A 26682-nucleotide genomic window follows, 5' to 3' on the forward strand; every position below is an offset into this window, starting at 1 on the left:
CGTCAAAATAAAATAGACCAAAAAGAGAATAGTCCCAGACAATATAATGTTCCTCGGAATAGAAATCCCTCTTCTGTTTATATCTTTAGAATGCACTTCCAGGACAGCTTTTTGCAATAGAAACAGAGATAAGCTGTTAATTTCGTGAATAACAGAGAAGAGTTATAGCTCACCCAGAAGTTCTGGCCATGCAACGGTGGGAGAGGGGTTCCGATCAGGCAGTTACAGATGACAGCAACTGACACAGCCTGAGAGCAAAGGCTGTGTACACATCCCCACCCCACCCCGAATCCTGGAAACTGTAGTTTACCCCTCTCAGATCTACAATTCACAGCACCCTTATCGAAATTTAGTTCCCAGCATCAAAACAGTTAGTGGCGTCGTGAAGCAGCAGATTCGTCAAAATAAAATAGACCAAAAAGAGAATAGTCCCAGACAATATAATGTTCCTCGGAATAGAAATCCCTCTTCTGTTTATATCTTTAGAATGCACTTCCAGGACAGCTTTTTGCAATAGAAACAGAGATAAGCTGTTAATTTCGTGAATAACAGAGAAGAGTTATAGCTCAACCAGAAGTTCTGGCCATGCAACGGTGGGAGAGGGGTTCCGATCAGGCAGTTACAGATGACAGCAACTGACACAGCCTGAGAGCAAAGGCTGTGTACACATCCCCACCCCACCCCGAATCCTGGAAACTGTAGTTTACCCCTCTCAGATCTACAATTCACAGCACCCTTAGCGAATTGCAGTCCCCAGGATTGTTTTTTTCTGGGGATGGGTGGTTATGCTTTAAATGCATGCTGTGTACGCCACCAGACACCAAAGAGGCCTTGAGCCAGAGCAGCCCCACCCCCCAAATTGGGCATAGTAGATGACAGCATGCAAATGGAAACCTGAAGTAGAGTGCTGCTGAGCAGGAGATGGAGAGAGCAAAGAGTTAACTGCGGTTTTGTGGGGAGGGAAGGAAAATTTCCCGAAGGCCCCTTTCAGCCTCTGAGAGCTTCTCCATGCAGCCCAATGCAAAGGGGGCAGCCAGACTCCGCAGTCCCCGTTGCAGGAACCTCCACGAACCTCCTAGAGAGGGGGTTGGGGAGGAGGGGAGAAGTCGAACGGAACTCCTCTCCCACCCTAGCATGGCCGGGTTCGTTTGGGAACCTGAAGTGTCGGAAGTGTTAGCAAGAGGCCAAACCTCTCAACTCTGCTTAATGTTCCTTTTTGGCTCCGGCTCTGAGATCGAGGCAGGGAGAGAGGAGGGGTACTGCAGCCTGACTGTCTAGGAGTTAAAGCTAGATTCCTAGAGAGGAAGGGGGTGTCCTCCAGAAGAAGGAAAAAAACGCCTCCCTGCAAAGTGCTTTCCTTCCCGGCTTCTCACATGGGGGCAAAAGTGGCCTTTGACCCTCCCAAGCGCTGTATCGGTGGCCCTTTGGGGATCTGGTGAGTCTCCCCCCCAGCCCCCATTTTGTGCATTGGGGTTAAGGGGGAGAGTGCCACCTTGGGCTCCTGCTAGGAGGAACGGTGGGATATAAATCAATCGATTGATTGATAGATAGAGGGCTTGCTCAGCTGATCCATCTGGGATCAGCTCCAACAATGGTTCCTCCTCAAACTGGGGGGAGGTAAGGAGCGGGGTGCTGCAGGGCTCGGTCCTGGGTGCAGGGATCTTTAATATTTTTATTAATAACTTGGATAAAATAACTTTCAGTCAGGTAACTACAAAATATTTTAGGCAGGAAATGAGTAATTAAGCAGAAATGGGGTTGCTTCAATAGTGAAAAGTGATGTAGCAAAAACAATTACTTAAGTACTTGAAGAGTGCTATCATATCTCCCCTCAGTCTTCTCCAGGCTAAATGTGCCCAGTTTTTCAGTCTCTCCTCATAGAGCTTTGTTTCCAGTCCCCTCATCATCCTTGTTGCCCTTGAAGTGGAAAACCCCATTTTCAGGGGTCGTGGTATTAGGATGTAGATGAGATGGGTGGAGACAGATGCTGTGACAAGACAAGATAGACAAGAGATGAGTACTTGCATTTTTGCATGGCGAATCACACGGGCAGGTGGGAGCGGGAAACAGGTAAAGCCCCTAACTGGCTACCTTGGGACATGTGACTATGCCCTGTGCAGTCCTATAAAAACTTCTGATGTAGAGAAGGAAGGTAGTCTCCCACCACAGCACACTCTAGCAGGGTCTCCTTGCAATTGTAAGTATAATAAACTGCTGTAAGCTTCAACCTGCCTCTGTCGTTTCCTGGACAAGAACTCCATTGAGAAATTCCACTACACCCTCCTCTGAATTCATTCCTGTTTGTCTTCATCCTTCTTAAAATGTGGCATCCAGAACTGGATGCAGTACTCAGGACGAGGCCTAACCAGTGCCAAACAGAGGGGGGAAATGGAAATGGACTGCCTTCAAGTCGATTCCGACTTATGGCAACCCTCATGGTAAGTGGTATTCAGTGGGGATCTACCATTGCCTTCCTCTGAGGCTGAGAGGCAGTGACTGGCCCAAGGTCACCCAGTGAGCTTCATGGCTGTGTGGGGATTTGAACCCTGGTCTCCCAGGTTGCAGTCCAACACCTTAACCACTACGCCACACTGGCACTCACACTTAATATGATTTGGAAACTGTACTTCTGTTAATGCAGCCTAAAATAGCATTTGCCTTTTTTTTTTTGCAGCTACAATGCACTGTTGACTCATATTCAGCTTGCTATCAACAACAATTCCAAGATCTTTTTTACATGTACACTGCTGAGCCAAGTGATGTTGTTGCTGTTCTTGTTATGTGCCTTCAAGTCGATTACAACTTATGGTGACCCTATGAATCAGTGACCTCCACGAGCATCTGTCATGAACTACCCTGCTCAGATCTTGTAAGTTCAGGTCTGTGGCTTCCTTTATAGAATCAATCCATCTCTTGTTTGGCTTTCCTCTTTTTCTACTCCCTTCTGTTTTTCCCAGCATGATTGTCTTCTCTAGTGAATCATGTCTTCTCATGATGTGTCCAAAGTATGATAACCTCAGTTTCATCATTTTAGCTTCTAGTGATAGCTCTGGTTTAATTTGTTCTAACAACCAATTATCTGTCTTTTTCACAGTCCATGGTATGCGCAAAACTCTCCTCCAACACCACATTTCAAATGAGTTGATCTTTCTCTTATCCGCTTTTTTCACTGTCCAACTTTCACATCCATAAATGGAGATCGGGAATACCATGGACTGAATTAATGATCCTGACTTTAGCGTTCAGTGATACATCTTTACATTTGAGGACCTTTTCTAGTTCTCTCACAGCTGCCCTCCCAAGTCCTAGCCTTCTTCTGATTTCTTGACTATTGTCTCCATTTTGGTTAATGACTGTGCCGAGGTATTGATAATCCTTGACAAGTTCAATGTCCTCATTGTCAACTTTAAAGTTACATAAATCTTCTGTTGTCATTACTTTAGTCTTCTTGACATTCATCTGTAATCCCGGTTTTGTGCTTTCCTCTAACTTTCATCAGCATTCATTTCAAATCATTACTGGTTTCTGCTAGTAGTATCGTCTCGTCTGCATATCTTAAATTAAAAGAATCCTGGGAACTGTAGTTTTCCCCTCACAGAGCTACAACCCTCAACACCTTTAACAAACTACAGTTCCCAGGATTCTTTTTTGAGGGGAGGGGATATACTTTAAATATATTCTATGTATGCGGCCTGTGTCAACACTTTTTATCAAATAAAAATGAAGGAATATTCAACCATTGCACTCGGTTTTGGACGTAATTGTGAGAACGCTACCGAGCGGCCTTGAAGATCATACTGCAGCTGGGGATTTGAGTTTCAACTTGCTCGCAAGCTTAGAGCTGTGTTTGCAACTGAAAAGCAATTGTAACTGGAAGCAACTTACAAGGAGCATTACAAGGAGTATCTCAAGTGATAGGACAAGATTATTAGTCATAATGACAACTACAGTTATAGCATTTGAGAAATAAGGCAATATAAGGTTGCTATTCACCTTTTGACTCTTGAACTATTCCTGTCCTCTGAAGTAAACATTTCTGTCCTCTGAAGTAAACACTGCCGGTGAATATCTGTGAGAAAATATATGTGAGAAACTTTTCAGTAAGCCTGTATTTTATCATCTATGACTCAGCAACTCTGAGTTGAAGACGAAGCCAATTTAATATCACCCAACAAGAGAACTGACATAGGACAGCTGTGTTGCTTTACGGCGGCCATTGTTTGGCTGGGTTATATTAGTGAGATTCTGTGGAAAACCTGCTCTTCCTCTGCTTCAGCTGATACTGGCTCACCATTACAAATTCAGGCTTTAAGAGATATAACCATCTACAGATATTCGAGAACATCTGTAAGGAGAGATACCCATCAAATAACATCTATATATGAGAGATACAGCTAGCGGATATTAATCATCTAACTGGAACCACGAAATTGCCCTGTTTTTGGCATCTCCACGACTGGCCAGGCTACTATGAGGATTGTATTATCATATTTAGAGCAGCGCAGGCCCCTAAAGACAGCTGCCACACCATGAATTGAATCTGGTGGTGGCCAGGAAGAAGGTGACATCCCCAGCAGGCGAAACCCTTTCATCGGCTGCTAGTCAAAAAAACCGCTATACAGGAATTTCCATCTACTGCTCCGACCTACCAGCTGGAGACGAGTGACTTGTAGCGGAGAATTGGATGCCTGTTGGACTTAAGATATTCTGGTGCTGTTTTGGGGTGGGGGGCTTGCCTGATTGGCGGATAAGGAAGGGGCATGTGCAGACCAGAGGGGGGTACCGTGGGGAGGGTGGGGAGCCACAATATTAAAAGGCTAGGCAGCAGATCCTGGAAAGGTGCGGGTGGCAGGCCGTGCCAGTTTAGGGGAACAAGGGATAGATGCATAATATCCATTCTGGGCCTGTCCATAACCAGAAGATAACTGGGGGACGCAGGACTCCATCTGACCTTCGACTGCTGTTATGTAACGCCAGGTCTGTGGCCCAAAAAACAACGCTCATCCATGATATGATTCTGGATGAGAACGCAGACCTGATGTGTATTACGGAGACCTGGCTGGATGAGGCCTCAGCTCCTACGCTTGAGGCCATGTGTCCAGCTGGTTTCCGATACGCATAGCAGCCGAGGGTTGGTAGGCGGGGAGGGGGAGTGGCAGTCATCTATCGGGGGTCCTTGGTTTTCGTCAGACCCCCTCTCCATGAGACCAAGTTTGTTGACTGCATGTACTTCCCTGAATGTATTCCGCCAAGCTTTGAAGACCTGGCTCTTCAGACAGGCCTTTGGGACTTATGGGGAGGGTTAAATTTTTACGACGAATAGCCTACTACTCTGTACTGGAACTGTTTTATTGCTTTATTGTTATATTGTATTTTATGATGTATTTTATTATGATGTAATGTATTGTTGTTAAATTGTACGTCGCCTAGAGTGGCCATTGGCCAGATAGGCGACCCACAAATTAAATTATTATTATTATTATTATTATTACTGGAGGTTGGGCCCAAAGGGCAGTTTAGGGATTCTACTTGTGTACCGCCCACCCCGCTGCACAGCAGACTCCCTGACCGAGGTGCTTGAGGTGATCTCGGGCGTGTGGATGCTCTCCCCCAGCCTACTGGTTTTGGGGGACTTTAATGTGCACGCCGAGGCCGTCCTCACTGGAGCCCCTCGAGATTTCATGGACACCATGACTTCCTGGGAACTGCACCTCAGTAATACGGGGCCCACCCATGTAGCTGGTCATGCTCTTGACCTTGTGTTTGTCTTGGGAGGGGAGGGAAATGATCTGGAAATGGGGACTGTTGTTTCCAACCCCGTGTCATGGTCAGATCACTACCTGGTGAATATGGACCTCTTAATGCCACACACCCTCCGCAGGGGACAAGGATCTATTAGGATGGTCCGTCCCAGACGCCCGAATGCGCTGGGAGATTTGGAGCCAGCTGAAGGTGATGGAGTGGAATAGGGAGATCACTAGGGCAGTAGACCGGGTGGCTCCGAAACGTCCTCTCCCCCTGAATAGAACTCAGATAGCACCCTGGTATACACCACGGTTGCGGGGTCTGAGACAGGAGGTGAGACAACTAGAGTGCCGGTGGTGGAAATCTCGCTCTGAAGATGATCGGACACTGGTTAGAGCAGCAATAGCTGCCTACCAGGTGGCCACAAAGGCAACAAAGAGGGAATTATTTACTGCCTCTATTGCGTCCGCAGAGTGCTGCCCCAGGAGGTTGTTCCAAGTGGTCCGAAGCCTGGTCGGTCCAGTTGCTCAGGAACCCATGGAACACTCTAAAGCCTTCTGTGACACATTTGCTAAACACTTTGCCGATAAAATCGAGCGCCTGAAGAGCATGACTCCATATGCCGTGGATACAGGAAGTGAGCCAGAGTCGGCCAGTTGCATTCCGGTTAAATGGTGGGATCGCTTTCAGCCTCTTCCCTCTGAGGAAGTGGACAAGGTGCTCTCTACTGTGAAGCCAACCACCTGTCTGTTTGATCCTTGCCCTTCATGGCTCATTATGAGCTGTAAAGAGAAGCTGAGCGAAGGGATCAAGGCAGTGGTAAATGCATCCTTGGAAGAGGGTGCAATGCCATCAGCCCTCAAGGTGGCAGTAACAAAGCCTATCTTGAAAAAGCCCTCCTTGGATCCCCAAGAGTTGAATAACTTCCGCCCAGTCTCTAACCTACCATTCTTGGGCAATGTGATTGAGCGAGTGGTGGCCAAACAGTTACAGACACACTTGGATGAAGCAGATTATCTTGATCCATTCCAGTCGGGCTTCAGGACTGGACATGGAACTGAAACAGCCTTGGTCGCTCTGGTGGATGATATGAGGAAGGCGTTGGATAGGGGAGAATATACCTTCCTCGTCCTCCTGGACCTCTCAGCGGCGTTCAATACCGTTGACCACAGTATCCTTTTAGATCGCCTGGAGGGATTAGGAATAGGGGACATTGTTTTACGGTGGCTCCGTTCCTATCTTTCAGACAGGCACCAACGGGTGGCATTGGGGGATGAAGTTTCAGACCCTTGGCCTCTTAATTGTGGAGTCCCACAGGGTTCTATCCTCTCCCCCATGCTATTCAACATCTATGTAAAGCCACTGGGGGCCATCATCAGTAGATTTGGGCTGCAGTGTCACCAATATGCGGATGACACTCAGTTCTATCTCTCGTTTAAATCATCACCAGAGTTGGCTGTGAACACCGTGTCCAAGTGCCTGGAAGCCATAAGTGGATGGATGGGAAGGAATAGGCTGAAACTAAACCCCGATAAGACCGAGGTGTTACTCGTGGGAGACAAGAGAAGGTTAGGAGATATTGACCTGGTGTTCAATGGGGTAAGATTACCCCTGAAAGACCAGGTACGCAGCCTTGGGGTCATTCTTGACTCCCAGCTGTCCATGGAGGCTCAGATTTCGGCAGTGAGCTGGGCAGCTTGGTATCAATTACATCTAATACGGAGGCTGCAACCCTACCTTCCTATCCACCTGATCCCACGGGTGATACATGCCCTGGTCTCCTCCCGCTTAGACTACTGTAATGCGCTCTATGTGGGGTTACCCTTGAAAACGGTCCGGAAATTACAGCTGATACGGAATGCAGCTGCACGTTTGATTACAAACAGCCGTCACTGTGATCATATTACTCCAGTGTTAATAGATCTACACTGGCTGCCAGTTGTTTACCGGGCTCAATTCAAGGTGTTGGTGTTGACCTTTAAAGCCCTATACGGTTTCAGCCCAGTTTATCTGAAGGAGCGCCTCCAGCGTCACCAATTATGCCGCCCGACGAGATCAGCCATACAAGACCTTCTCTCGGTCCCACCAGTTAAAATAGCTAGGCTGGTGCGGACCAGAGAGAGGGCATTTTCGAATGTGGCCCCCACCCTCTGGAATTCCCTTCCTTTCGATCTTCGCCATGCCCCCTCCCTGATAGGTTTCCGCCGGGCCTTGAAGACCTGGCTGTTCAGGCAGGCCTACGGGATCTCTGGGGTGGATTAGTTTTTAATGCTGTTATTAACTGGAAGGGTGGTGTTTAGATTAATTATTGATTGTGGTCCTCATTTGTTTTTATATTGTATTTTACTGTGTTATGTACGTCGCCTAGAGTGGCCGTTCATTCGGCCAGATAGGCGACTCATAAATAAAATTTTATTATTATTATTATTAACAAGCACAGCAAAGCTTACTGAGCATGGCACATGTTACCAAATTCTTCCAAGCTACACAGGAAGTGGATTGGACTGTGAAAGACCAACCCAAATGGTGCTTGCATTTGTAGGGCAGTCCAATATCTCAGAGAGGGGGTCAGGTCTCCTGCTCCCCTGGTGCATTCACTACAGCTGCCCAATTTCCCTACTTTTTAAAGTTTGATAGAAATATCTGAGGGCTATAGGTACATTCTTAAACCGCAAGGTTTTTGCCTATTAGTGAATTGGGTTAAGTGTAGGATTAGTTAGTCCAATATTCTGGTTGATTTCCATTTTGAGCTCCCTTTGCCCCCCCCCTTTTTTTTTTTACCTATGCTCCTTTTGAAAAAAACAGCTTAACTTTGTTTCTGGGCTGGGCTGGTTTTTGAACACAATCCAGGGCTGGTTCACCTCCTATGTGGCTGAAGCTGATTGGAGCTACACTCCTGTTTGTTAAAGTGCCTGGGCTGACGTTGCCAAGCAGAAGAACTGGAGTTTACCTGGCTGTTGCCCTCCCCTCAAGGAGACCACCGTAAAGCACTGGGAGGCCAGTGCTCTTGCTGTAGATGACCTGTAATGGGTGGTGACAGCAGAGGGAAAGATCAGGACAGGTTTCCCGGAGCTATGATGCTTCCTACAGGGTTGATGCTGAAAAAGCAGACTGCCTTATTGCTAAACACAGTATAAGGGAAACAGCAGAAAATGTCTTTTTGGGTCACCACCCTTTGATATTCTGTGGGGTGGGGTGCCAAGAGAAGAATTCCCCCGATGATCTAAGTAAAGGGTTCCCAAACTGTGGTCTGTGGATAGAAATACAGAATTGGTTTGGGTTAGGTTATACAGATATGGAAAATATGAATACCAATAATGCAATAAATATATAAAAATGTCTTGATATGGGTCAGCATGGGTGGGTATGTGAGTTTGGCCTGGGCCTTTACTCACAGGAGGATCAAGATATTCTTTTAGGATGTAAGTTTAGCATTGGGGAACCTCTGGCCCATAGGCCAAACTTGGCCCACCCCGTGTATTGCCAAATGCCTAGCCTGGGCAGGTACCAAGCCAATTAGTTTGACATTTCAAAAGGCAATGAACGTACTGGTGTTGAAGAAGTGTAAGGAATCAAATATCGGGAAATTTTAATCTTTGATTCACCTCAGTGAACCAGAGTTTGGAAAACCTGCAACAGCAAAGATTCCTGGGAAACAGCCTCTCTGTGACCCCTGAGCAGAGCTTGGAAAAGTTACTTTTTTGAACTACAACTCCCATCAGCCCCAGCCAGCATGGCCACTGGATTGGACTGATGGGAGCTGTAGTTCAATAAAGTAACTTTTCCAAACTCTACCCCGAGAACATATCTTGAAAGCCTGAGGGTATAGACTTCCTGACTCCTATGGAAATTTGGAGAATGTTGCCCAGTAAGAATCAGGTGCTCCCTTCAAACAAAGAAATAGTTTGCATAAAGATTATGATAATCTTAACCTTTAGGAATCATCAGGGATTTACAGCAGGGAGATCACACCTATTATCTGGGAATTTATCAGGAAACGGGTTGGTCCACATCTTCCTTGTCACATTTACATTGGGGTCAGTTTCATTAGAAAAAGATATAACACATGAGGGGTTGGAAGGGGTCAGCAGTTCCTCCTTCTGGAGGGCTCAACAGCTGCCTTTCTTATCAATGCTCTCTAGCATCTTCAGGACAATTTTAGAGTTTCAGAGCTAAGGATTTTGGTTAGATCTTTCAAATCTAGCACTGGTTACAAAGGGTGGAGCTTTGGCTCATTGGGCTAGATATGAAAGTCTCTCTCTCAGTCTCCAGGAGAGGTATACACAACTTCTGGATTTCTTTCTTTCCTTTTCTTTCTGCGTGGGTGAGTTTGATGTGAAAGTGTGCATAAGTTTAGTCTCTTTGCTTTAGTCTATCTAGTGTTCTTGAATGAACGAATAATAGTTAGAAAGCTGCTCAGTTGTAATTGTACACTGCAATATTTTACCTTCTTTCTTCTCTTAATAAAACAACTCTTTATTTTACTTTCTGTGTGTGAGAGATTGGCTTAAGGGTAAATTTGTAAATGCTCTGGGGGTGACGTGTGGGTAACTCCAGCAAAAGATCCTGCTGCACTTTCTAGGGGAACTTGCATTTCTAGTGAGCTATGCTGATGAGGAAGTTCAAGGTCCATCTGTGACAGAAGTTCAACGATTTATTGAAGCAAGCCTCTTTCAATGAGCTGTGATACAGCTGCTGGTGTTTGCTGGCAAGAAAATACTAAAATGAAACTAATGAGTCCCTTCCTCCCCCTTCCTTTGTTCTTATCTTACGTGATCCTAGCTGGCTGGAAGCCTCATGAACAGCCATGCTCGAGACTCTGCTTGAAGCTTGGTCTTTCCTGATGTTATCCTGTAGCTCTTGAGGTTCTTGAGACCTCTTGAGGCTAATCTTGTTGTTACTTTGAGGCTTAATCTCCCCAATCTAGGTGTCCTTTATTTATACCCAAAAGACCCCCTGGGAGGGGGCACCTTATACCTATGAGATCTTTATCTTCCCAGCACCCCATGTAAGAAAGCCTGTGCTGTGAGCTCTTCAGACTCCAATGCTGTGCAATGACAGTGTGCAAAGCAATAAGCACCCCAATAAAGCAGGGGTATGAGACATGAATTATGAGACAGGGGGAATGGGGCATGCCATACTATCCCCTCACAACTAGATTTCTTCTGGAGATATTTGGCATTACACCCGGCCTCCCCACTTGGCCTGCAAGTCTGTTTGGGGCAAGCAACATCCACCTGCCCTACACTGTGTCATACAGGTTATCAGGTAATACCAGGGCTTCAGATGAAGAATCGGGAGCTTAAAGTGAACTCCTGATTGTTCTTTTGCTAGAACAAAGCATGAACCCACTACCCACCAGCTGATGTGCAGTGGGAACGCAACTTTCTCCAGGATGGGGAATCAGTTTCCAATGAGACTGTTTGAATGGAAACCACTTCCGTTTTCATTCTTTGAACCTCTGAAAACCAGAGGTTCATAGAGCAGCATGGGCCTGTTGGCAAAAGAGTTCAGCTCTGAAGTCCTGGCAATCAATTCCATAGTGATGTGAGAGACTGACAGGTGGGTGGCTGTGCCCACGTCTCAAATTTGGTCCACCAGGGGTGAGGAGATAAGGGTCTGGCCCACAGCTGGCCAGAAAGGGTTCCCCCATCCCTGGAGGAACTGTGTCTGAACATTCTGAGTTCATGGAACTTCCATCTACTGAGTCAGAACATGGAACCACCAAGATCAATATTGTCTACCCTGATAAACAAAAGTTGCCAGAGATCTGAAACTGAGAAGGATTTTCCCCAGTCTTAGTCCCTTTGTCTAACCCTCCTATAGAGTCATCTAAGTTGGTGGCCATCACTACCTATAGTTTAACTCAGAGCTTGGAAGATTACTTTTTAAAAGTAATAAATTACAGTTACAGTTACATGGCCCAAAAAAGTAGTAATTACCGTTACAATTACAATTGCTCTGAAAATAACTGATTACTTTACTTTTCCTCCAAAGTAATCACCACAATTACATTTCAGTTACTTAAAAAAAACACCTACAAGGTACTGGCCTTGGTTGCTGCACATCTAAGTAGCCTAAAACAACATTAAAAATAAACAAACACATACATAGGTAGTAGAATAATTATTTTTATTCATAAGATAGCAATGGCGGTCTCTCCGCTGGTAAGGGTGGTGGGGAGGGAGGCAGAGGCCACTGCTCAAATCTTTGCACGTCAAACCAAGTGCAACCCTCCCCCACTCAGCCAGCCAGCATAATCTCTCTCACTAAACCACTTCCCTGGACCCTGCCCTGCCACCAACTAAGGGACACTCACTCAAGCAAACATTTTCCCTGAGATGCAAAAAAGTTAAAATACTGCAAATGCAACACAGTAGCCAGAGAGGGTGGGGGGCACTTTGTGTGCCAAATGCGAACACAGTATTCACACACACGAACACTTTGTCATCTTTCACCTCCACAGTTCTTCATCTCCATTCTGCTGCTGCCTCCTTCTTTTCCTTCATCCATGTTCTTGACTTCTGGATCCTTTCCCCCTCCACTCCATTCTTCACCACCACTGTCCTTTTTAAAAATAATTGTTTTCTCCACTCCATCCCATCTCACTCTCCGCCTCCTCCCTCATCGCCTCCTCCCCATGCACAGAGCATGAGGAAAGAGCGACACTGCACAGAAGCCCAGTTTGATGCACATGTTTTTCATCCACAAATCAGAGGAGCAGAAGACACACCCCCAAGTAATGCCCAAAAGTAATTCTGGAAATGTTACAATTACTCCACAAAGGTACTAAAATTACTCCTAGTTCTATTACAATCAAAATGTAAAGGAATTACCACTCGTTACTCAAAAATGTAATGAATTACAAGTAATTCGTTACTTGTAACTAGTTACTTCCAAGCTCTGGTTTACTATGCATTGTGTGACAACGTACTTTCTTTTGTCTGTCCTGAGAAACTCAGAGAACTGAAAATGACACATCTATCCATCCTTAGCTTCCACACACAAGGTCAACATCTTCATTGAGCTCTCTGCTTTGACCCCAAAGGCTAGTTCTTGGTCAGTTACCACCAATTCAGATCCCATGAGCTTATATGATGCCTGTATATGAGCCACTGGACCAGAAAGGCACTGCGGGAGGCACTTTTTTGGGGGGGATCAAGGGAATGAAATCATGAAGGCCATGTTTCTGGCTCAACAGGCCCTAATGCTATGGGAGGTTATTCTGTGGACTCTTATCTGTCAACCTCAGGCTTGGGGATCTCTTGATCTCCAGTAGCAGACTCAGAGTCCGGAAAGTGTAGAATCCAACACACTAGTGACCTTGTACACAATTTTACTTCCTCTCTGCATGTTCAATGTAATGTGGAAATAGGGCCACAGCTGACAGGGCCTGCTCCAGGAATGCGGGGGCCCTTAGGCGTTAGCCTGCCCCGGGCCCCTCTGCTTCCCTTCCGCGATCCCGTGGATCGCAAGACAAGCTTCTGAACCGCCCGCTATCCCCCGTCACCCCCAGTGCTTCACCTACCTTTCTCTGCTGTTCGCGCAGGGTTGCCATCAATAAAGATGGCGGCCAAGGTTTCCGTAAGGGACTGAAGCCTTTGCCACCATCTTGGTTGATGGCATGCAGTGCGCGCATGCAGTGCAGGGGATGGAGTGTGGCTCAGAAGCTCATCTTGTGATTCGCAGGATTGTGGAAGGGGAGCAGAGGGCCCCTCAGGGGCCCCCCAGGGGCTCCTAGAGCTGCGGGGCCCTCAGGCCAGTGCCCAACCTGGCCACCCTTTGGAACCGGCCCTGATAGCTGACTCCAGGTTTTTGTGGAGCTCTTGAGTGAACATAAAAGTATAAAAAGAGCTTGCAGAATCATGCCAGTCAGGACAAGGACAGCATAATCTGGTGGACCCCTCCTCTGTCAGCAGGCCCTGCTAGGACTACTTGGATGTGGCGGGAGCTCCAAAGAGCCCCGGGTGGCTGAATCTAGCTACTTTTCATTTCCCACAAGGGAACTAAAGGAACCTTTGCCAACCTGGGGCCCACCAGATGCTTAGAACTGCAACCCAGTCAAAATATCTGGAGCACATCAGGTTGGTAAAGGATGGTCTCGGGTGACGCTATGTCAGGGGCTTCATGAACAATTAAAGAGTAGCTAGATCCTGCTGGCTCAGACTGCTGGGCCAGGGGAAAAGTGAAAGGAAACCCAGAGCCAGCATCAGCAGTGATCCTTGCCAGGGAAGCTGCTTGGGGATGCTAGGTGTTTATGCCAGCCCTGGACAGGACCACTCTGATGACTGGGAAGGTCTAACATGGAAAGGTGTTATTCAACTGAGTTTAACAGTAGACCCTTCGAAATTAATGGACCTAACAATGTCATGTTTATTAATTTCAATGAGTCTGAGCAAAACTTCTTTGAATACCACCCATGATTTACTGCTCTTTCTCTTGGGGAATGCATTTTGAGGGGTCACCTAGATTTGGACCCGATCGCTCTCATGATAAGACAGTAAAATAAATTCATTTCCTTCTCTGCTATTTCTCCTGTGAAGTGTCCAGTTGTCCTTTTAATGGGAATAAAAGGGGCACCTTTACCTGTAGCCCAGTGCTCACCCTGGCAGAATCATTAGCTACCAAGTGAGGGAAGGAGGAAAGAGAGACTTCTTGTCCCCAATGGGGGCTGTTGCCCAATGAGACCAGTAGTGGAGAAGGCAGGGGAAGCAAGAGTAAATGGAGCCACAGTGATTAACAGGCAGAGTCACCTCCTGACTGGCTGAATGTAAGAAGGCAGATGGGTGTGGATTGGCTGAGAGGGGAGGCTGAGGTTGGCAGGGCAGTGTCCAGTTCACTGCCTGCCCCCTCTTCTCACTCATTTGCTTCCTTGTAATACTGGAAACCAAAATGGCCATTCAGTGAAACTCAATGTTGGGAGATTCTGGACAGACGAAAGGAAGGATTTCTTCATGGTCAAATTGTGGAACTCACTGCCACATGATGTGGTGATGGCCACCAGCCTAGATGGTTTGAGAAGAGAATCCCAAGGTCAGAGGCAGGAGATCCCTGAATGCCAGTGACTGGGGAGCAACACCAAGAGAAGGCTATTGCCCTCGTGCCCTGCTTCTGAACTTGCACAGAGGTGTCAGACTGGCCACTCTGGAGAACAGGATGCTGGTCTAGATGGGCCATTGGACCGATGCAGATGCATCTTAGGTGCTTGTCGGCAAACTCCCTCCCTCCTTGATCCATGACACACTTTGGAGCCGCATCTGTGATTTCTTACAAACATGTTTTTCTCCAGCCCTGCACCTGTCCCTTCAGCCATGCAGAGACTCCAAGATGTTAAAAAGGTGAACCTTCTTCTCCTTATAATTAACAAAATCACTGTGATTTATTTTTTCCAAAGCTCAAGGGTATTTCTGCAGATCACCTTTAGGCATATGACCTAAACCTCATGTGACAGGTATCAACAAGGTATTTCTTGCACTGCACCTGAAAAGGTTGGTGCACAGAGATTGCTTGGACCAAGATTTAGGGTGGGGGTGAATATACTTGCTTAAGTTTAATGAGTTTCCTGTTTGGCTGTAAGGTATAGCTGGATACCACCTGTATTTGCAAAGCCACTCCAGTTTTGGTCTTGCAACTGTTTTTGACTCCTTCTGTTTGGCTGGCACAAGAGAGTTTTGGAACTAGAAGGAAGAGACAGAATGATATACCTGCTGCTTCTACTTCTGCTTCTGCAGCTATTGCCCCGTGGAGTCTGTGGGATCCTGAAGGCAAAATGCCCCCTGAATCTGATCAAGGATGAAAATGATGCACAGAATTATTATCGGTCCGGAGACTTCCTCATTAGTGCCATCATGTCTCCAAAAGTTATTATTCAGCAACTTCCATACATCTTTTCCAAGCCTCCCTTAACAAGGCTTCAGGGGTAAGTATGGATGTTATGCTTCCTCACCTGTACTTCCATTCACTAATAGGCAAAAAACCTTGTGGTTTACGAACCTACCTATAACCAACAGATATTTCTATCAAACTTTAAAAAGCAGGGAAATTGAGCAGCTATAGTGAATGCACCAGGGGAGCAGGAGACCTGACCTCCTCTCTGAGATATTGTACTGCCCTATAAATTTGTCAAAATGCAAACACCATTTGGGTTGGTCTTTCACAGTCCAATCCACTTCCTATGTTTTCACAGTCCAATCCACTTCCTGTGTAGCTTGGAAGAATTTGGTAACATGTGCTACAGATCCTATTTCAGAGGAGCCTGTGGAAGGGATCAACACAAATAATGTCCCGGGTCTGGCATTGCACTTGCATTGAAACTGAGGAGATACTGATTCCCTCAGGGAGAAAAATTAAAGACAAGGCAATTCTCCTTTTGCACATCTCTCCTTCATAGATGGATGCAATGACAGTTTGAGAGAACTTTTTTTTTTCAACAGGAACTATGCAAGTATTTTCTTCCAGGTTCAAAATTATGTAGGCAATCACAAGCTTAGGCAAGTGCAATGCATCTGGGGACTCAATTTAACTCCAGGGACTTCCCCCTCCCCCTCTGGTACCTAACAAAACTTCACTACATCCCTAAGATGACCTCATTGGTGCTGTGTCCGTCAGGTGATTTCACTCAAGAAAAGAGACTCAAAAGACATCCTTGTAGCCTCCTGATGGTTTGTTAAACTGAAGGGCTGGACTGCCCACAACTAGTCAGGCTCGAAGGGATGCATGTGGATTTATTCTTCTTCCTGTGTTTCTGCACAGGGGAATCTCTGTGTCAGTGTATTTTTGAAGCAGCAAAGACCAGCGAAGGTACTTCAGCTTTTGCAGAAATTTCCCAATGTCTCACAAACCTTTCAGGGAAAGATATAATGTGCACTTCTGGTCTCTAGCAATGGAGTGTACATCTCGAGGCAGCCGCCCTGGGCTCCTGCTGGGAAGAAGGGCGGGATATAAATCAAATAATAAATAAATAAAATGGATTTTGACCTTGCAACAAGGATATGTCCTCCCCATCATCCGTACAAACATATGAACCATTATTTGGGGATGAGCTCTTGTGAGATTTATATCGTGTGGAAAGGCTCCAAGATTTATAGAAGAATGGATGTACGTAACGTTTTGTTTTCCCTGAATGGTGAATAGCAGTGTGACACTACTTTTTTTTTTCTTTTGAGTTTTTCAGGCAGGAAGGAGTGGCAAATCCTGTCCTTCATGTTCACCATCCAGGAGATCAACCAGGATCCCAGGCTCTTACCCAACATCACCCTGGGGTACAGCCTCTATGAAAATGATTTTGATGCAAGGATGACTTCTGATGCCATGCTAGACCTGCTTGCAGGTGGGAGAAGCAATATTCCAAACTTTAACTGTGGAAAACAGAATAAGCTGCTGGCTGTTCTTGAAGGAGCTGATTCTGTGATTGCAAAAGAGATTTCGACCATGTCCGACATCTACAAAATCCCACAGGTACGAATGAGGGTGGCTGCAGGGAAGTTCAGCTGCAAAAAAATCCCACTTTCATTATTGGGGAGTCAATAAAGGGACATGGGTAGCGATTTATGTCTGTTGAGTCCTGCATTCACTTAATGCAGAGCTGATTCCATTCTGCTGCAGGCTGGATCCTGCCAAATATAATCTTATTCATCTTGCTGTCCCCTGTAGGCAGAATTTTACATATTTTGACATGTTTACCGGGTGATTTGAAGGGTTTCCCGCCTTTACACTCTGTGTGCTTTGAAATTCTCTTTTCACAGTAATTAAAGTTGCTAACGACTCATCAAGATGCCCAGCAGGGTTGGGGGAAGGGGAGGGAGTGAATGAATCTTACATAGATAGGCTGCAACCCTAAATGGGTCTGTCTACTCAGAGGTAAGACCCACTGAACCCAATGGGTCTCACTTCCCAGTATGGCACTAGGATTGCAGCCTCCTGGCTACGTTCAGGAGATGAGTATTGGCTCTAATGGAGAGGAGTCTGGTCAATCTGTCAAACAATAGGATTTACTTCTGAGTAGATCTGCAAAGGTTTATGCTATCAGACTAGGGAACACGTCAGGAATCAGTTGTTGCAGGGTGGCTGGCTAGCAGGGTGGTCTCAAAAGCATAGGGTGGGTGGGGGGAATAGAATATAAGGGGAAGGGTCATAGCTCAGTGGTAGAACATCGGTTTTGCATGCAGAAGGTCCCTGGTTCAATCCCTGGCATCTTCAGGTAGGGCTGGAAGAGAGAAGTCAGTGTATCTATTTATTTAATAAAATCTATATACCACATGTATCTCTGAACACTAAAGTCAGGATCATTCAGACCATGGTATTCCCGATCTCTATGTACGGACGTGAAAGTTGGACAGTGAATAAAGCAGATAAGAGAAAAATCAACTCATTTGAAATGTGGTGTTGGAGGAGAGCTTTGTAGATATCACGGACTGCAAAAAAGACCAATAATTGGGTGTTAGAACAAATTAAACCAGAACTATCACTAGAAGCTAAAATGATGAAAGGTTATCATACTTTGGACACATAATGAGAAGACATGATTCACTAGAAAAGACAATAATGCTGGGAAAAACAGCAGGGAGTAGAAAAAGAGGAAGGCCAAACAAGAGATGGATTCATTCCATAAAGGAAGCCACAGACCTGTACTTACAAGATCTGAACGGGGTGGTTCATGACAGATGCTCTTGGAGGTCGTTGATTCATAGGGTCGCCATAAGTCAAAATTGACTTGAAAGCACATAACAACAAAAATATACCGCATGATTGTAAAGGCCTCTAAGCGGTTTACAAAAAAATAAAATTATCAACAAAATGGTGAAAAACAAGTAATTACAAACATATTTAAAACAATTAAAACACTAGCCACTTGTTAAAAAGATTAAAACAGATCAGCATCTATTAGTAATGCTAATGGACTGCCTTCAAGTCGTTTCTGACTTATGGTGACCCTATGAATAGGGTTTTTATGGTAAGCAGTATTCAGAGGGGGTTTACCATTGCCTTCCTCTGTGGCTGAGAGGCAGTGACTGGCCCAAAGTCACCAAGTGAGCTTTGTGGCTGTGTGGGGATTCGAACCCTGGTCTCTGGAAAGCCTGGCCTAAAAAGAAATGTTTCAAGAAGGTGTGAAAAGGAGCATAGCAAAGGGTTTAAAACTTAATTAAATAGTCTGGGCCAGATTCAGGTGGGGTGAGCCTCAGATCATATTAGGGGGTGTATACAGCCCTAGAAAATACTTTTCCCCATCAAGAAACTAAAAAAAAATCATTTAATAATTCTTTGTTTGTAGATATATTTATAAGAACTCCCAGACACTGCTAGACTTTCAGCTAGTAATGAATAAAGTTAAAAACAAATTTAAAGTGTCATTAAAAAAAAACTATTATAAAAGATCTAGAGAACAAGTTTTATTGGTTTCTGACAGCTACAAAAAATATTATGGCTTTAAGCGGACATGAATTCAAAGGCACTTCTGAGTAGACATTCATAGACTTGCACTTTCAATAGTGCAAAAAGTTTGCTCCTTGCCCTTGCCTGAGCATCAGGCACATGGAGGCTTCCTCCACCCCATAAAGCTCCTGAGGGGATGAGGTGAATCTGCCTCTACAACCACAACTTTATTACATAAAGAACGGTCATTGGAAAAAGCCCCAAGTAAATTGTGCAAGTGGTAGCATGTGACATCCCTAGCCCAACCTTTCCAATGCATTTTCCATCACTTTCCTTTCTGCAAAAGTCCCATCTTTTGGACTAGTGGGTTTGTTGTGCAACAGCTCCAAATCACCTTTAATAGTAAACCTGAATTTGCTGATATGCGATTGAATCCCACCTGAAAATGGTGGCAGCTTGGAAATGCCTGTTGTAAGATATATCTGTACCCTGAAATCCTGAAAACAAAACAAAAGTATTCTCTTCCTTTCCTCACTAGATCAGTTATGGCTTTACTGCTCAGGGTCTTGATGATAACACCCAGTTCCCTTTTGTCTACCGGACAGTCCCCAAAGAAGAAACTCAGTACCCAGGGATTGTCAAACTGCTCCTACATTTTGGATGGACGTGGATTGGTCTTACTGCTCCAGACAATGACAATGGAGAAAGGTTTGTGAATGCCTTGACACCTCTACTGATCAACAATGGAATTTGCATTGCCTTATCAAAAAGACTACCAGAAAAGAATCTGTACCAAAGGCTCAACTCTATTAAACCAAATGTCATATGGAGACAAGTCAATGTATTTATTTACTATGAGCATATTCAGGGGGGATGGGGTCCAATCATCATGCTACAAACAGCACTTGAGGAAAACATTGGGGCAAAAGTCTGGATCTCAACAGCTTTTCAGGACATCAACTTGAACCTGTGGTTTGATCCTAATCTCTTCCAGTACATTCATGGTTCTCTGGCCTTTGTAATAAGGTCCCAAATAAGAACAAAACATGACTACTATAGTCCATTCTCACCTGATCTTGACCAGTTCTGGAAGAAAGCATTTCATTGTTTATATTCAAAGCACTTGTTATCCATGAGAGGTTGGACAAGATGCACAGAGAAGGAGAATCTGGAGAAGCTGCCCCAAGAGGAACTGGAGACAGCCCTGTCTCAAGATAGCTACAGCACTTACTTCAGTGTCCAGGCTGTGGCTCAGGCCTTAAGCACTGCATATTCAACCAGAACAAAGCAGATGTGGATGGTGGGTAGACAAGGTGGGCTGGAACGTCAAAGGCTGCAGCCATGGCAGGTATTTCCTTTCCCTGTTTGCAAACTGTACTCCATTGTCCCAACTTTGGAATCATCATTATCTTGTAGCCAAACTCAAATACTGTAGTGTGGAAAAGTGTTAAACTGAGGCAAATCCAATTTGTGAGGTTCAAGGTGGAGGCCAACTCTCCCCCCCCCTACACACTATGCTTATGTCAGAAGAATCTTCTGCTTTCCACTGATGCCCTGGGACTTCATCTTTTTAGCTAAAGTTGGGATCTTTTCATCTCCCACTCTGCCTTTGCTGGGCCTTCTTTCCAAGCAGAGAGTCTATTCAGCTCAGCCCCTTGTCCTTCTCATTTGCTAATGTTAACTGTGTATAGAAGTGTGGGGACCTTCTCCGCAGGGGCCCTGAGACTTTGGAATAATCTTCCACTCTAGGATGCACACCTTAACATCTTAAGAAGCTGAGAGCAATGCTGTCAGGAGTCTAGACCAAGAGGCTAGACTCCTAGCAGGGGCACCCAAAGTGGAATGGTCAGAGCTGAGACACCAGACTAAGATGCATCCAGACTCAGAGGAAGGCAATGATAAACCACCTCTGAATACCTCTTACCACAAAAACCCTATGAACAGAGTATCCAAAATGCAACACAAGATAGTGCTGGAAGACAGGGAATTTCATGACAGAGGTTTATTCTCTAAAGGACGTTTTATATGAATGGTGCTATATAAAATGTTTAATCAATAAAAGATGTGCACTGGTCCCAGTTCAGAGGAGATTAAAGCTCAATGTGAACAGGGCTGAGAAATCAGGCTTGGGTTCATGTTTTCTTAATGCTGGGGTTTTCCATCATTCCAGCTTCACCCTTTCTTAAGAGAAATCCAGTTTTTGAATGCTTCATTGGGTGGCCTGCATTTGGATGAGAATGGGGACCTGCCAGGCAACTATGATATTGAGAACTGGGTCATGTTTTCCAATGAGTCCCGTGTTCGAGTGAAAGTTGGGAGCATAGAGAGAGGAAAGTCTGCTGACATTAAACTCACCATTAACCCGGAAGCCATTGTGTGGCCCAAGCAGTTTAGCAAGGTAGGAGACACTTGATTCCAAGTGGCATCTGTTAAGCTCTAATACTTTGTTGAATAATTCACACAGAGCTTCAACTACAATCCTTTCAAACCTTACCGTGGACTAAGTCCTACTGAATATAGTGCAGGAGCTGGGAACTTGCAGGCCAAGACCTCACATTCTACACATCTCTGTTGAATTTTGGAGCCCTAGGAAATCAGTGTTTATAGCTGGCCTGGCACCATAGTTGGTCATGGGCCAAAGGCCCCAGAAGCTCAGAAGAGCTCCTTGTGATGTCCTTCCCCGCCTGTGACCACTAGTGATGTCTTACTACTGTCAGGCCCACCTTATGATGTGCAGCCCACCTCTGGTCACCCCCAGTCAGGAACGTCAGGTTTATTTTTACCTTTCACCACACTAGCACAGATCTCAAAAGATCCCCCTGCTAGGCCACACTACCCAACACTCTGTATCCCTTATAGCCTATAGACTGTCCCTTAGTCTCTGCCTGGCTATCTCGATACCTTGAGTCTATGGGTATAGGTAATTCCCAAACCCCCCTGCAGCCTCTTGCCTCTGAAGCTTACAGCTCTGGGTTTCTCTGTGGTACTGGATACAATATCTTTTCCTCCGCAGCAGCCACTATTTGATACAATTACTTTTCAGCCTTGGTTACTCTGCCATCCCCCCTGGTCTGTGTATCCCAGCTGAAGAATCAGGTTTTTAGTAAACCAAGAAATATTTATTAAGCATTAGAAATAACAAGATTACTTAAGACTTTGTTTACAAGCGTATGGTTTCATATATGTTCTCTTATGTACTTTACTTCCTAATAATTGCCTCAGAACTCCTGTTTCACTCTCTCAACAGCCACCTTATACTCTCCACACCAACCTCTCCAACACACCAACAACACACCACCAAAACAACACCACCACAAAACACCACCCCGATTCAACTGTCATCCTCTCATTTATACTTCCAGCCATTCAAACGCTCAGCCAATCACCCAGCATTCTACAGCCCAGGTACTCCCCCTCCTCACTCACTCCACTTACCATATGTCTTATACTAAACCAGCACTTACCATATTTACATTACAGTCAGGAACATCACACTCCTCTACAGTCCAGCCCAGCAGTGCTTCCTTTACCACTCTCCATGCCAGTCTCCCTGATAGCTGTTTTGATGTTGCATTGGCAGTGCTCTTGATTTTGAACAGAACCCAATCTGGGGTTCATACTGCAGCAGCTGCCTGCCATTTTAATTTGCCCAGCAAGAAATCCACTGCCCCACAGAGCAATGACATTTTAGGCAACTTCCAAAATGGAGTGGAAATGTACAAGGCTGGCACCAGGCATGACTGGGCACTTGGGCACCAGCCTGCCCTGAGTCCACAGTGCTGTATCCCAACGCGCACACACACCTAATAATAATCCCACCCACATGCCCACCTATTTCTCATGCCATGTGAATGATGTGCATGCTGTGTGTGCATGCCTGCCATTAACCAAGATGGCAGCTGTATCATCAGCTCTTAGGGAAGCCCCTGCTGCCATCTTGGGTGATGGCAGGCAGGCACACAGCACACATGGCAGTCACACTGGTGGAAGAGGTAGGGGGCATGCTGGCAGGCTTATTGAAGTCCACACTGTCTATGTGTGTGTGTGTGTGTGTGTGTGTGTGTAGAAGCTCCCTCTCTATGATCCAGGGTAAGGTTGGGTTGCAGGAGCTGACACTGCCGCAAATCATGGAACAGGGGAGCCACCTCCCCATCCTAAGGAGGGGCCCTTCAGGGGCCCCTTTGGGCCACAGGGCCCCTCAGCCAAGGCTCAACCGGGCCACCCTCTGGTGCTGTATAAATACTTAATAATTAATCCACCTTTCACAAATGTGCATCCCAGTTGAGTCTTATTTTCAGCATAAAACCTATGAAATAATGTAGGCTACATAGCACTCTGGACATTCTGGCATCTCATACAAAAAGTCATCCAGTGCCTACACATCCTTGGCACACCTCCACTCTTCTTAACAAGCCTTTCCTTTCCTAGATGTGACATCATAAATTTGGTTCTTTCCTGTGCTCTCTGTCCTCATGTTGACAACTGTGCGATGCACCCCAAAGAAGATTCCCTGCCATACCATTCTGCATTAAAAGGGATTCCCTGAAAATGGGGCCTGTGTTAATTTGGGGTCCCTGGAACTAAACACCTGTTTCAGCTTTTAAAAATTCTATAAACCATTTCCATAGATACAAATGATGGGGAATTTTATATATACATACATGTATAGCTAATGGGGAATTCAATATACATAAACAATAAGCAAAATGTATTCTTCTATAAATCTATAAAGGTTCATAACATTTTAATAGTTTAGTAGAAAACCAGATCTTTTTCTTTTTGGAGCTATCACCTCTGACCATGCTGGTTTGTTTGGAACTATTTGTACTCAAAATAATAGATAACACTGTGCTGAACATCTCATTGTCCCTAAGATGTAGAAAGAAAGATTTGCAGTAGTAAAATGCATAACTAAATTGCTTTGCTCACTAGCTGGAGTGCTTAGTTCACTGTGAAAATGTACTTTCAAGTGAAGTATTGAACATTGCCAAATTCACTAGAACACGATGCAGAGAAGTACAGTACCTACGCAATGCCTATGCAAATGCCTGTGTAATACTTGTGTAATACTGTCGTGTCTATGTCATTCTGATGTGTTAAATTCTGATTGGCAGATGCTAAAGTATTTGTCCTAAAATGTAGAAAAGCCAAAGTGCAGTTCTCCACTCACTCAGAGGGAGACTGACCAAGTGTACACTTGTCATCCAATAAAGGCCTACCTTTTTGCTGCAAGCCTGTGTCTTCAATTTTTATTCATGGACCCCCAGCAAAGAACCCACAGGAGAAATACAAAATTATCCATCACAAACACCGTTGACACTTTCACTTCAATGCACCTTCTTCTCTTTATGATTAGACCGTGCCTCAGTCCAGGTGTACAGAAAGCTGTCGCCCTGGATACAAGAAAGTGGCTAAAGAAGGAGAGCCGGTTTGCTGCTATGCTTGTGCTCCATGTGCAGAAGGGACCATCTCCACTCAAGAAGGTGGGTTGACTCCGAGGGAAAAAGGCATTCCTTGGGGAAAATAAATAGGGCAAAGATTCACCCAGAAAAAGTTTCTGTGAATATTCCAATGACACTTTTGATTGTGGATCCTTTATTGGCTAGCATATTTTAATTGCCATAATTATTTGATAAGATCGGTTGACAGACATAAACTTGAGAAATAAATTGCAAGAGACCAAGTAGTGAGAGGGTTTGATAGATACTGCCTATACCATACAACCTTTTATGGTTTTTATCACAGCCTACATACTTATATCTGATTGGGACAGACATATGTTTTAATATCTTGGCCTGTATCCACTCTGGTTATTCTGGAGCGTAATCCTCCAAATGGAACACAGATTATGATGCATTTATGCTGAATGTACAGGTTAATGAAGTTGCTCCTCTTTTATGGAATGCAACAGAACAAAGAATGTGATGGTTATAAGCTTGAAATTACTGAAGCCTCTCTTCTTCTTTTCAGATGCAGAACATTGCAACAAATGCCCAGAACATCAGTATCCAAACAAGGACCTAGATCAATGTGTTCCCAAGATTGTCACATTCCTGTCCTTTAAAGAGTCTTTAGGGACCATCCTTGTTTCTTTTGCTTTATTCTTGTCATTAACTACGAGTTTTGTTTTAGGAATCTTCATTAAATATATTGACACTCCAGTAGTCAAAGCCAACAACCAGAATCTTTCATACATCCTCCTTATCTCCCTCCTGCTTTCCTTTTTGTCCTCCTTCCTGTTCACCAACCGGCCAAGGAAAACAACCTGCCTTCTCCGACAAACAGCCTTCAGCATCATTTTCTCAGTTTCCATCTCTTCTGTCTTGGCAAAAACCATCACTGTAGTGCTAGCCTTCCTGGCCACAAAGCCAGGGGACAGGGTGAGGAGGTGGCTGGGGAAGAGTCTGGCCAACTCCATTGTCATTTCCAGTTCTAGTATCCAAGTTGTCATCTGCACCATCTGGCTAGTGATCTCTCCCCCATTCCCAGACTCTGACATGCATTCCCAGCCTGGAGAAATCATCCTGCAATGCAACGAAGGGTCTGTGACCATGTTTTATGGTTCCCTTGGCTACATGGGCTTTCTGGCTGCCACCAGCTTTGCAGTGGCTTTCCTGGCCAGGAGGCAGCCTGGGGCCTTCAATGAAGCCAAGCTGATCACCTTCAGCATGCTGGTCTTCTGCAGTGTTTGGGTGTCCTTTGTGCCCACCTACCTGAGCACGAAGGGGAAATACATGGCAGCCGTGCAGGTCTTCTCTATCTTGGCCTCCAGTGCTGGGCTCCTGGGCTGCATCTTCCTTCCCAAATGCTACATCATTGTACTGAGGCCTGATCTGAATACAAAGGAGTGTCTGATAACAAAAACTAAAGATGGCATCTGATTGTTTAAAATATTCAGTTTTGATCACAGATGTCCATCAGAGAAATAAAGAATGGAGATATAGCAAGTTGTCAGCTTCCATCCTAAAATGTGTTTGTTAAAGGAAGGGGTTTCTTTTGTTTAAGTGCTCTTGAATTCAGCATAACAATTCACAATTTGATTTGAATTTCTTCCAACAATAGGTCATAACATAATTATTAATGCCTTCTTTTCTTATTGGGTCTAGAGGCAGATGCTCCCCACCCCCTTCAGAGTTTAAGGGGGTGGGAGGATGACTCTATCTAGCTGATGCTCAGGCATGGACAAGGAGCAAACCTCTTGTACTTTGGGGGGAAACTGGAATTGCAGTGTAATGGCATTTACTCCCAGGTAAAGAAGTATAGGATTACCATAGATCTAGGCTTTCCCTCTAGATCTTTTAAAAGAGTATTAAAAAAGTGACAACTTGAAAGTTTATACATCACCCTTCCCCCCAAAGGAGCCCAGTGTGGCGACCCCATTAACACTACATTAGAAAACAAAGAGGAGAGAAAAAGTTGTTGAACATATGCAGAGTGCCTTTCCCTTCCCTCACCATTTTTCTTGGGACTGGGGTAGTGACTCACAAAATGGGAGGAGAACAACAAGAGAGCCACAAAGCCCAAGAATGAGTCAAAATCATGATTAAAGTGATGTCTCCCTTCCCA

The 26682-nt window shown here is 45.1% G+C and overlaps 1 protein-coding gene across 1 annotated transcript; it reads left to right on the plus strand.

Moving 5' to 3' along the window:
• Positions 1-1163: 1163 nt before the first annotated feature.
• On the plus strand, positions 1164-25997 carry LOC133378978 (vomeronasal type-2 receptor 26-like). The gene is made up of 8 exons (XM_061613592.1): positions 1164-1435; positions 2675-2869; positions 15477-15664; positions 16911-17202; positions 21287-21514; positions 24473-24599; positions 25087-25657; positions 25889-25997. Exons 3-8 carry the CDS (start codon positions 15594-15596, stop codon positions 25995-25997), a joined length of 1398 nt encoding a protein of 465 aa, XP_061469576.1. The 5' UTR covers positions 1164-1435; positions 2675-2869; positions 15477-15593.
• The last annotated feature ends 685 nt before the right edge of the window (positions 25998-26682 follow it).

Source organism: Rhineura floridana, chromosome 3 (genome assembly GCF_030035675.1).
Source record: "Rhineura floridana isolate rRhiFlo1 chromosome 3, rRhiFlo1.hap2, whole genome shotgun sequence".
Lineage (NCBI taxonomy): Eukaryota > Metazoa > Chordata > Lepidosauria > Squamata > Rhineuridae > Rhineura > Rhineura floridana.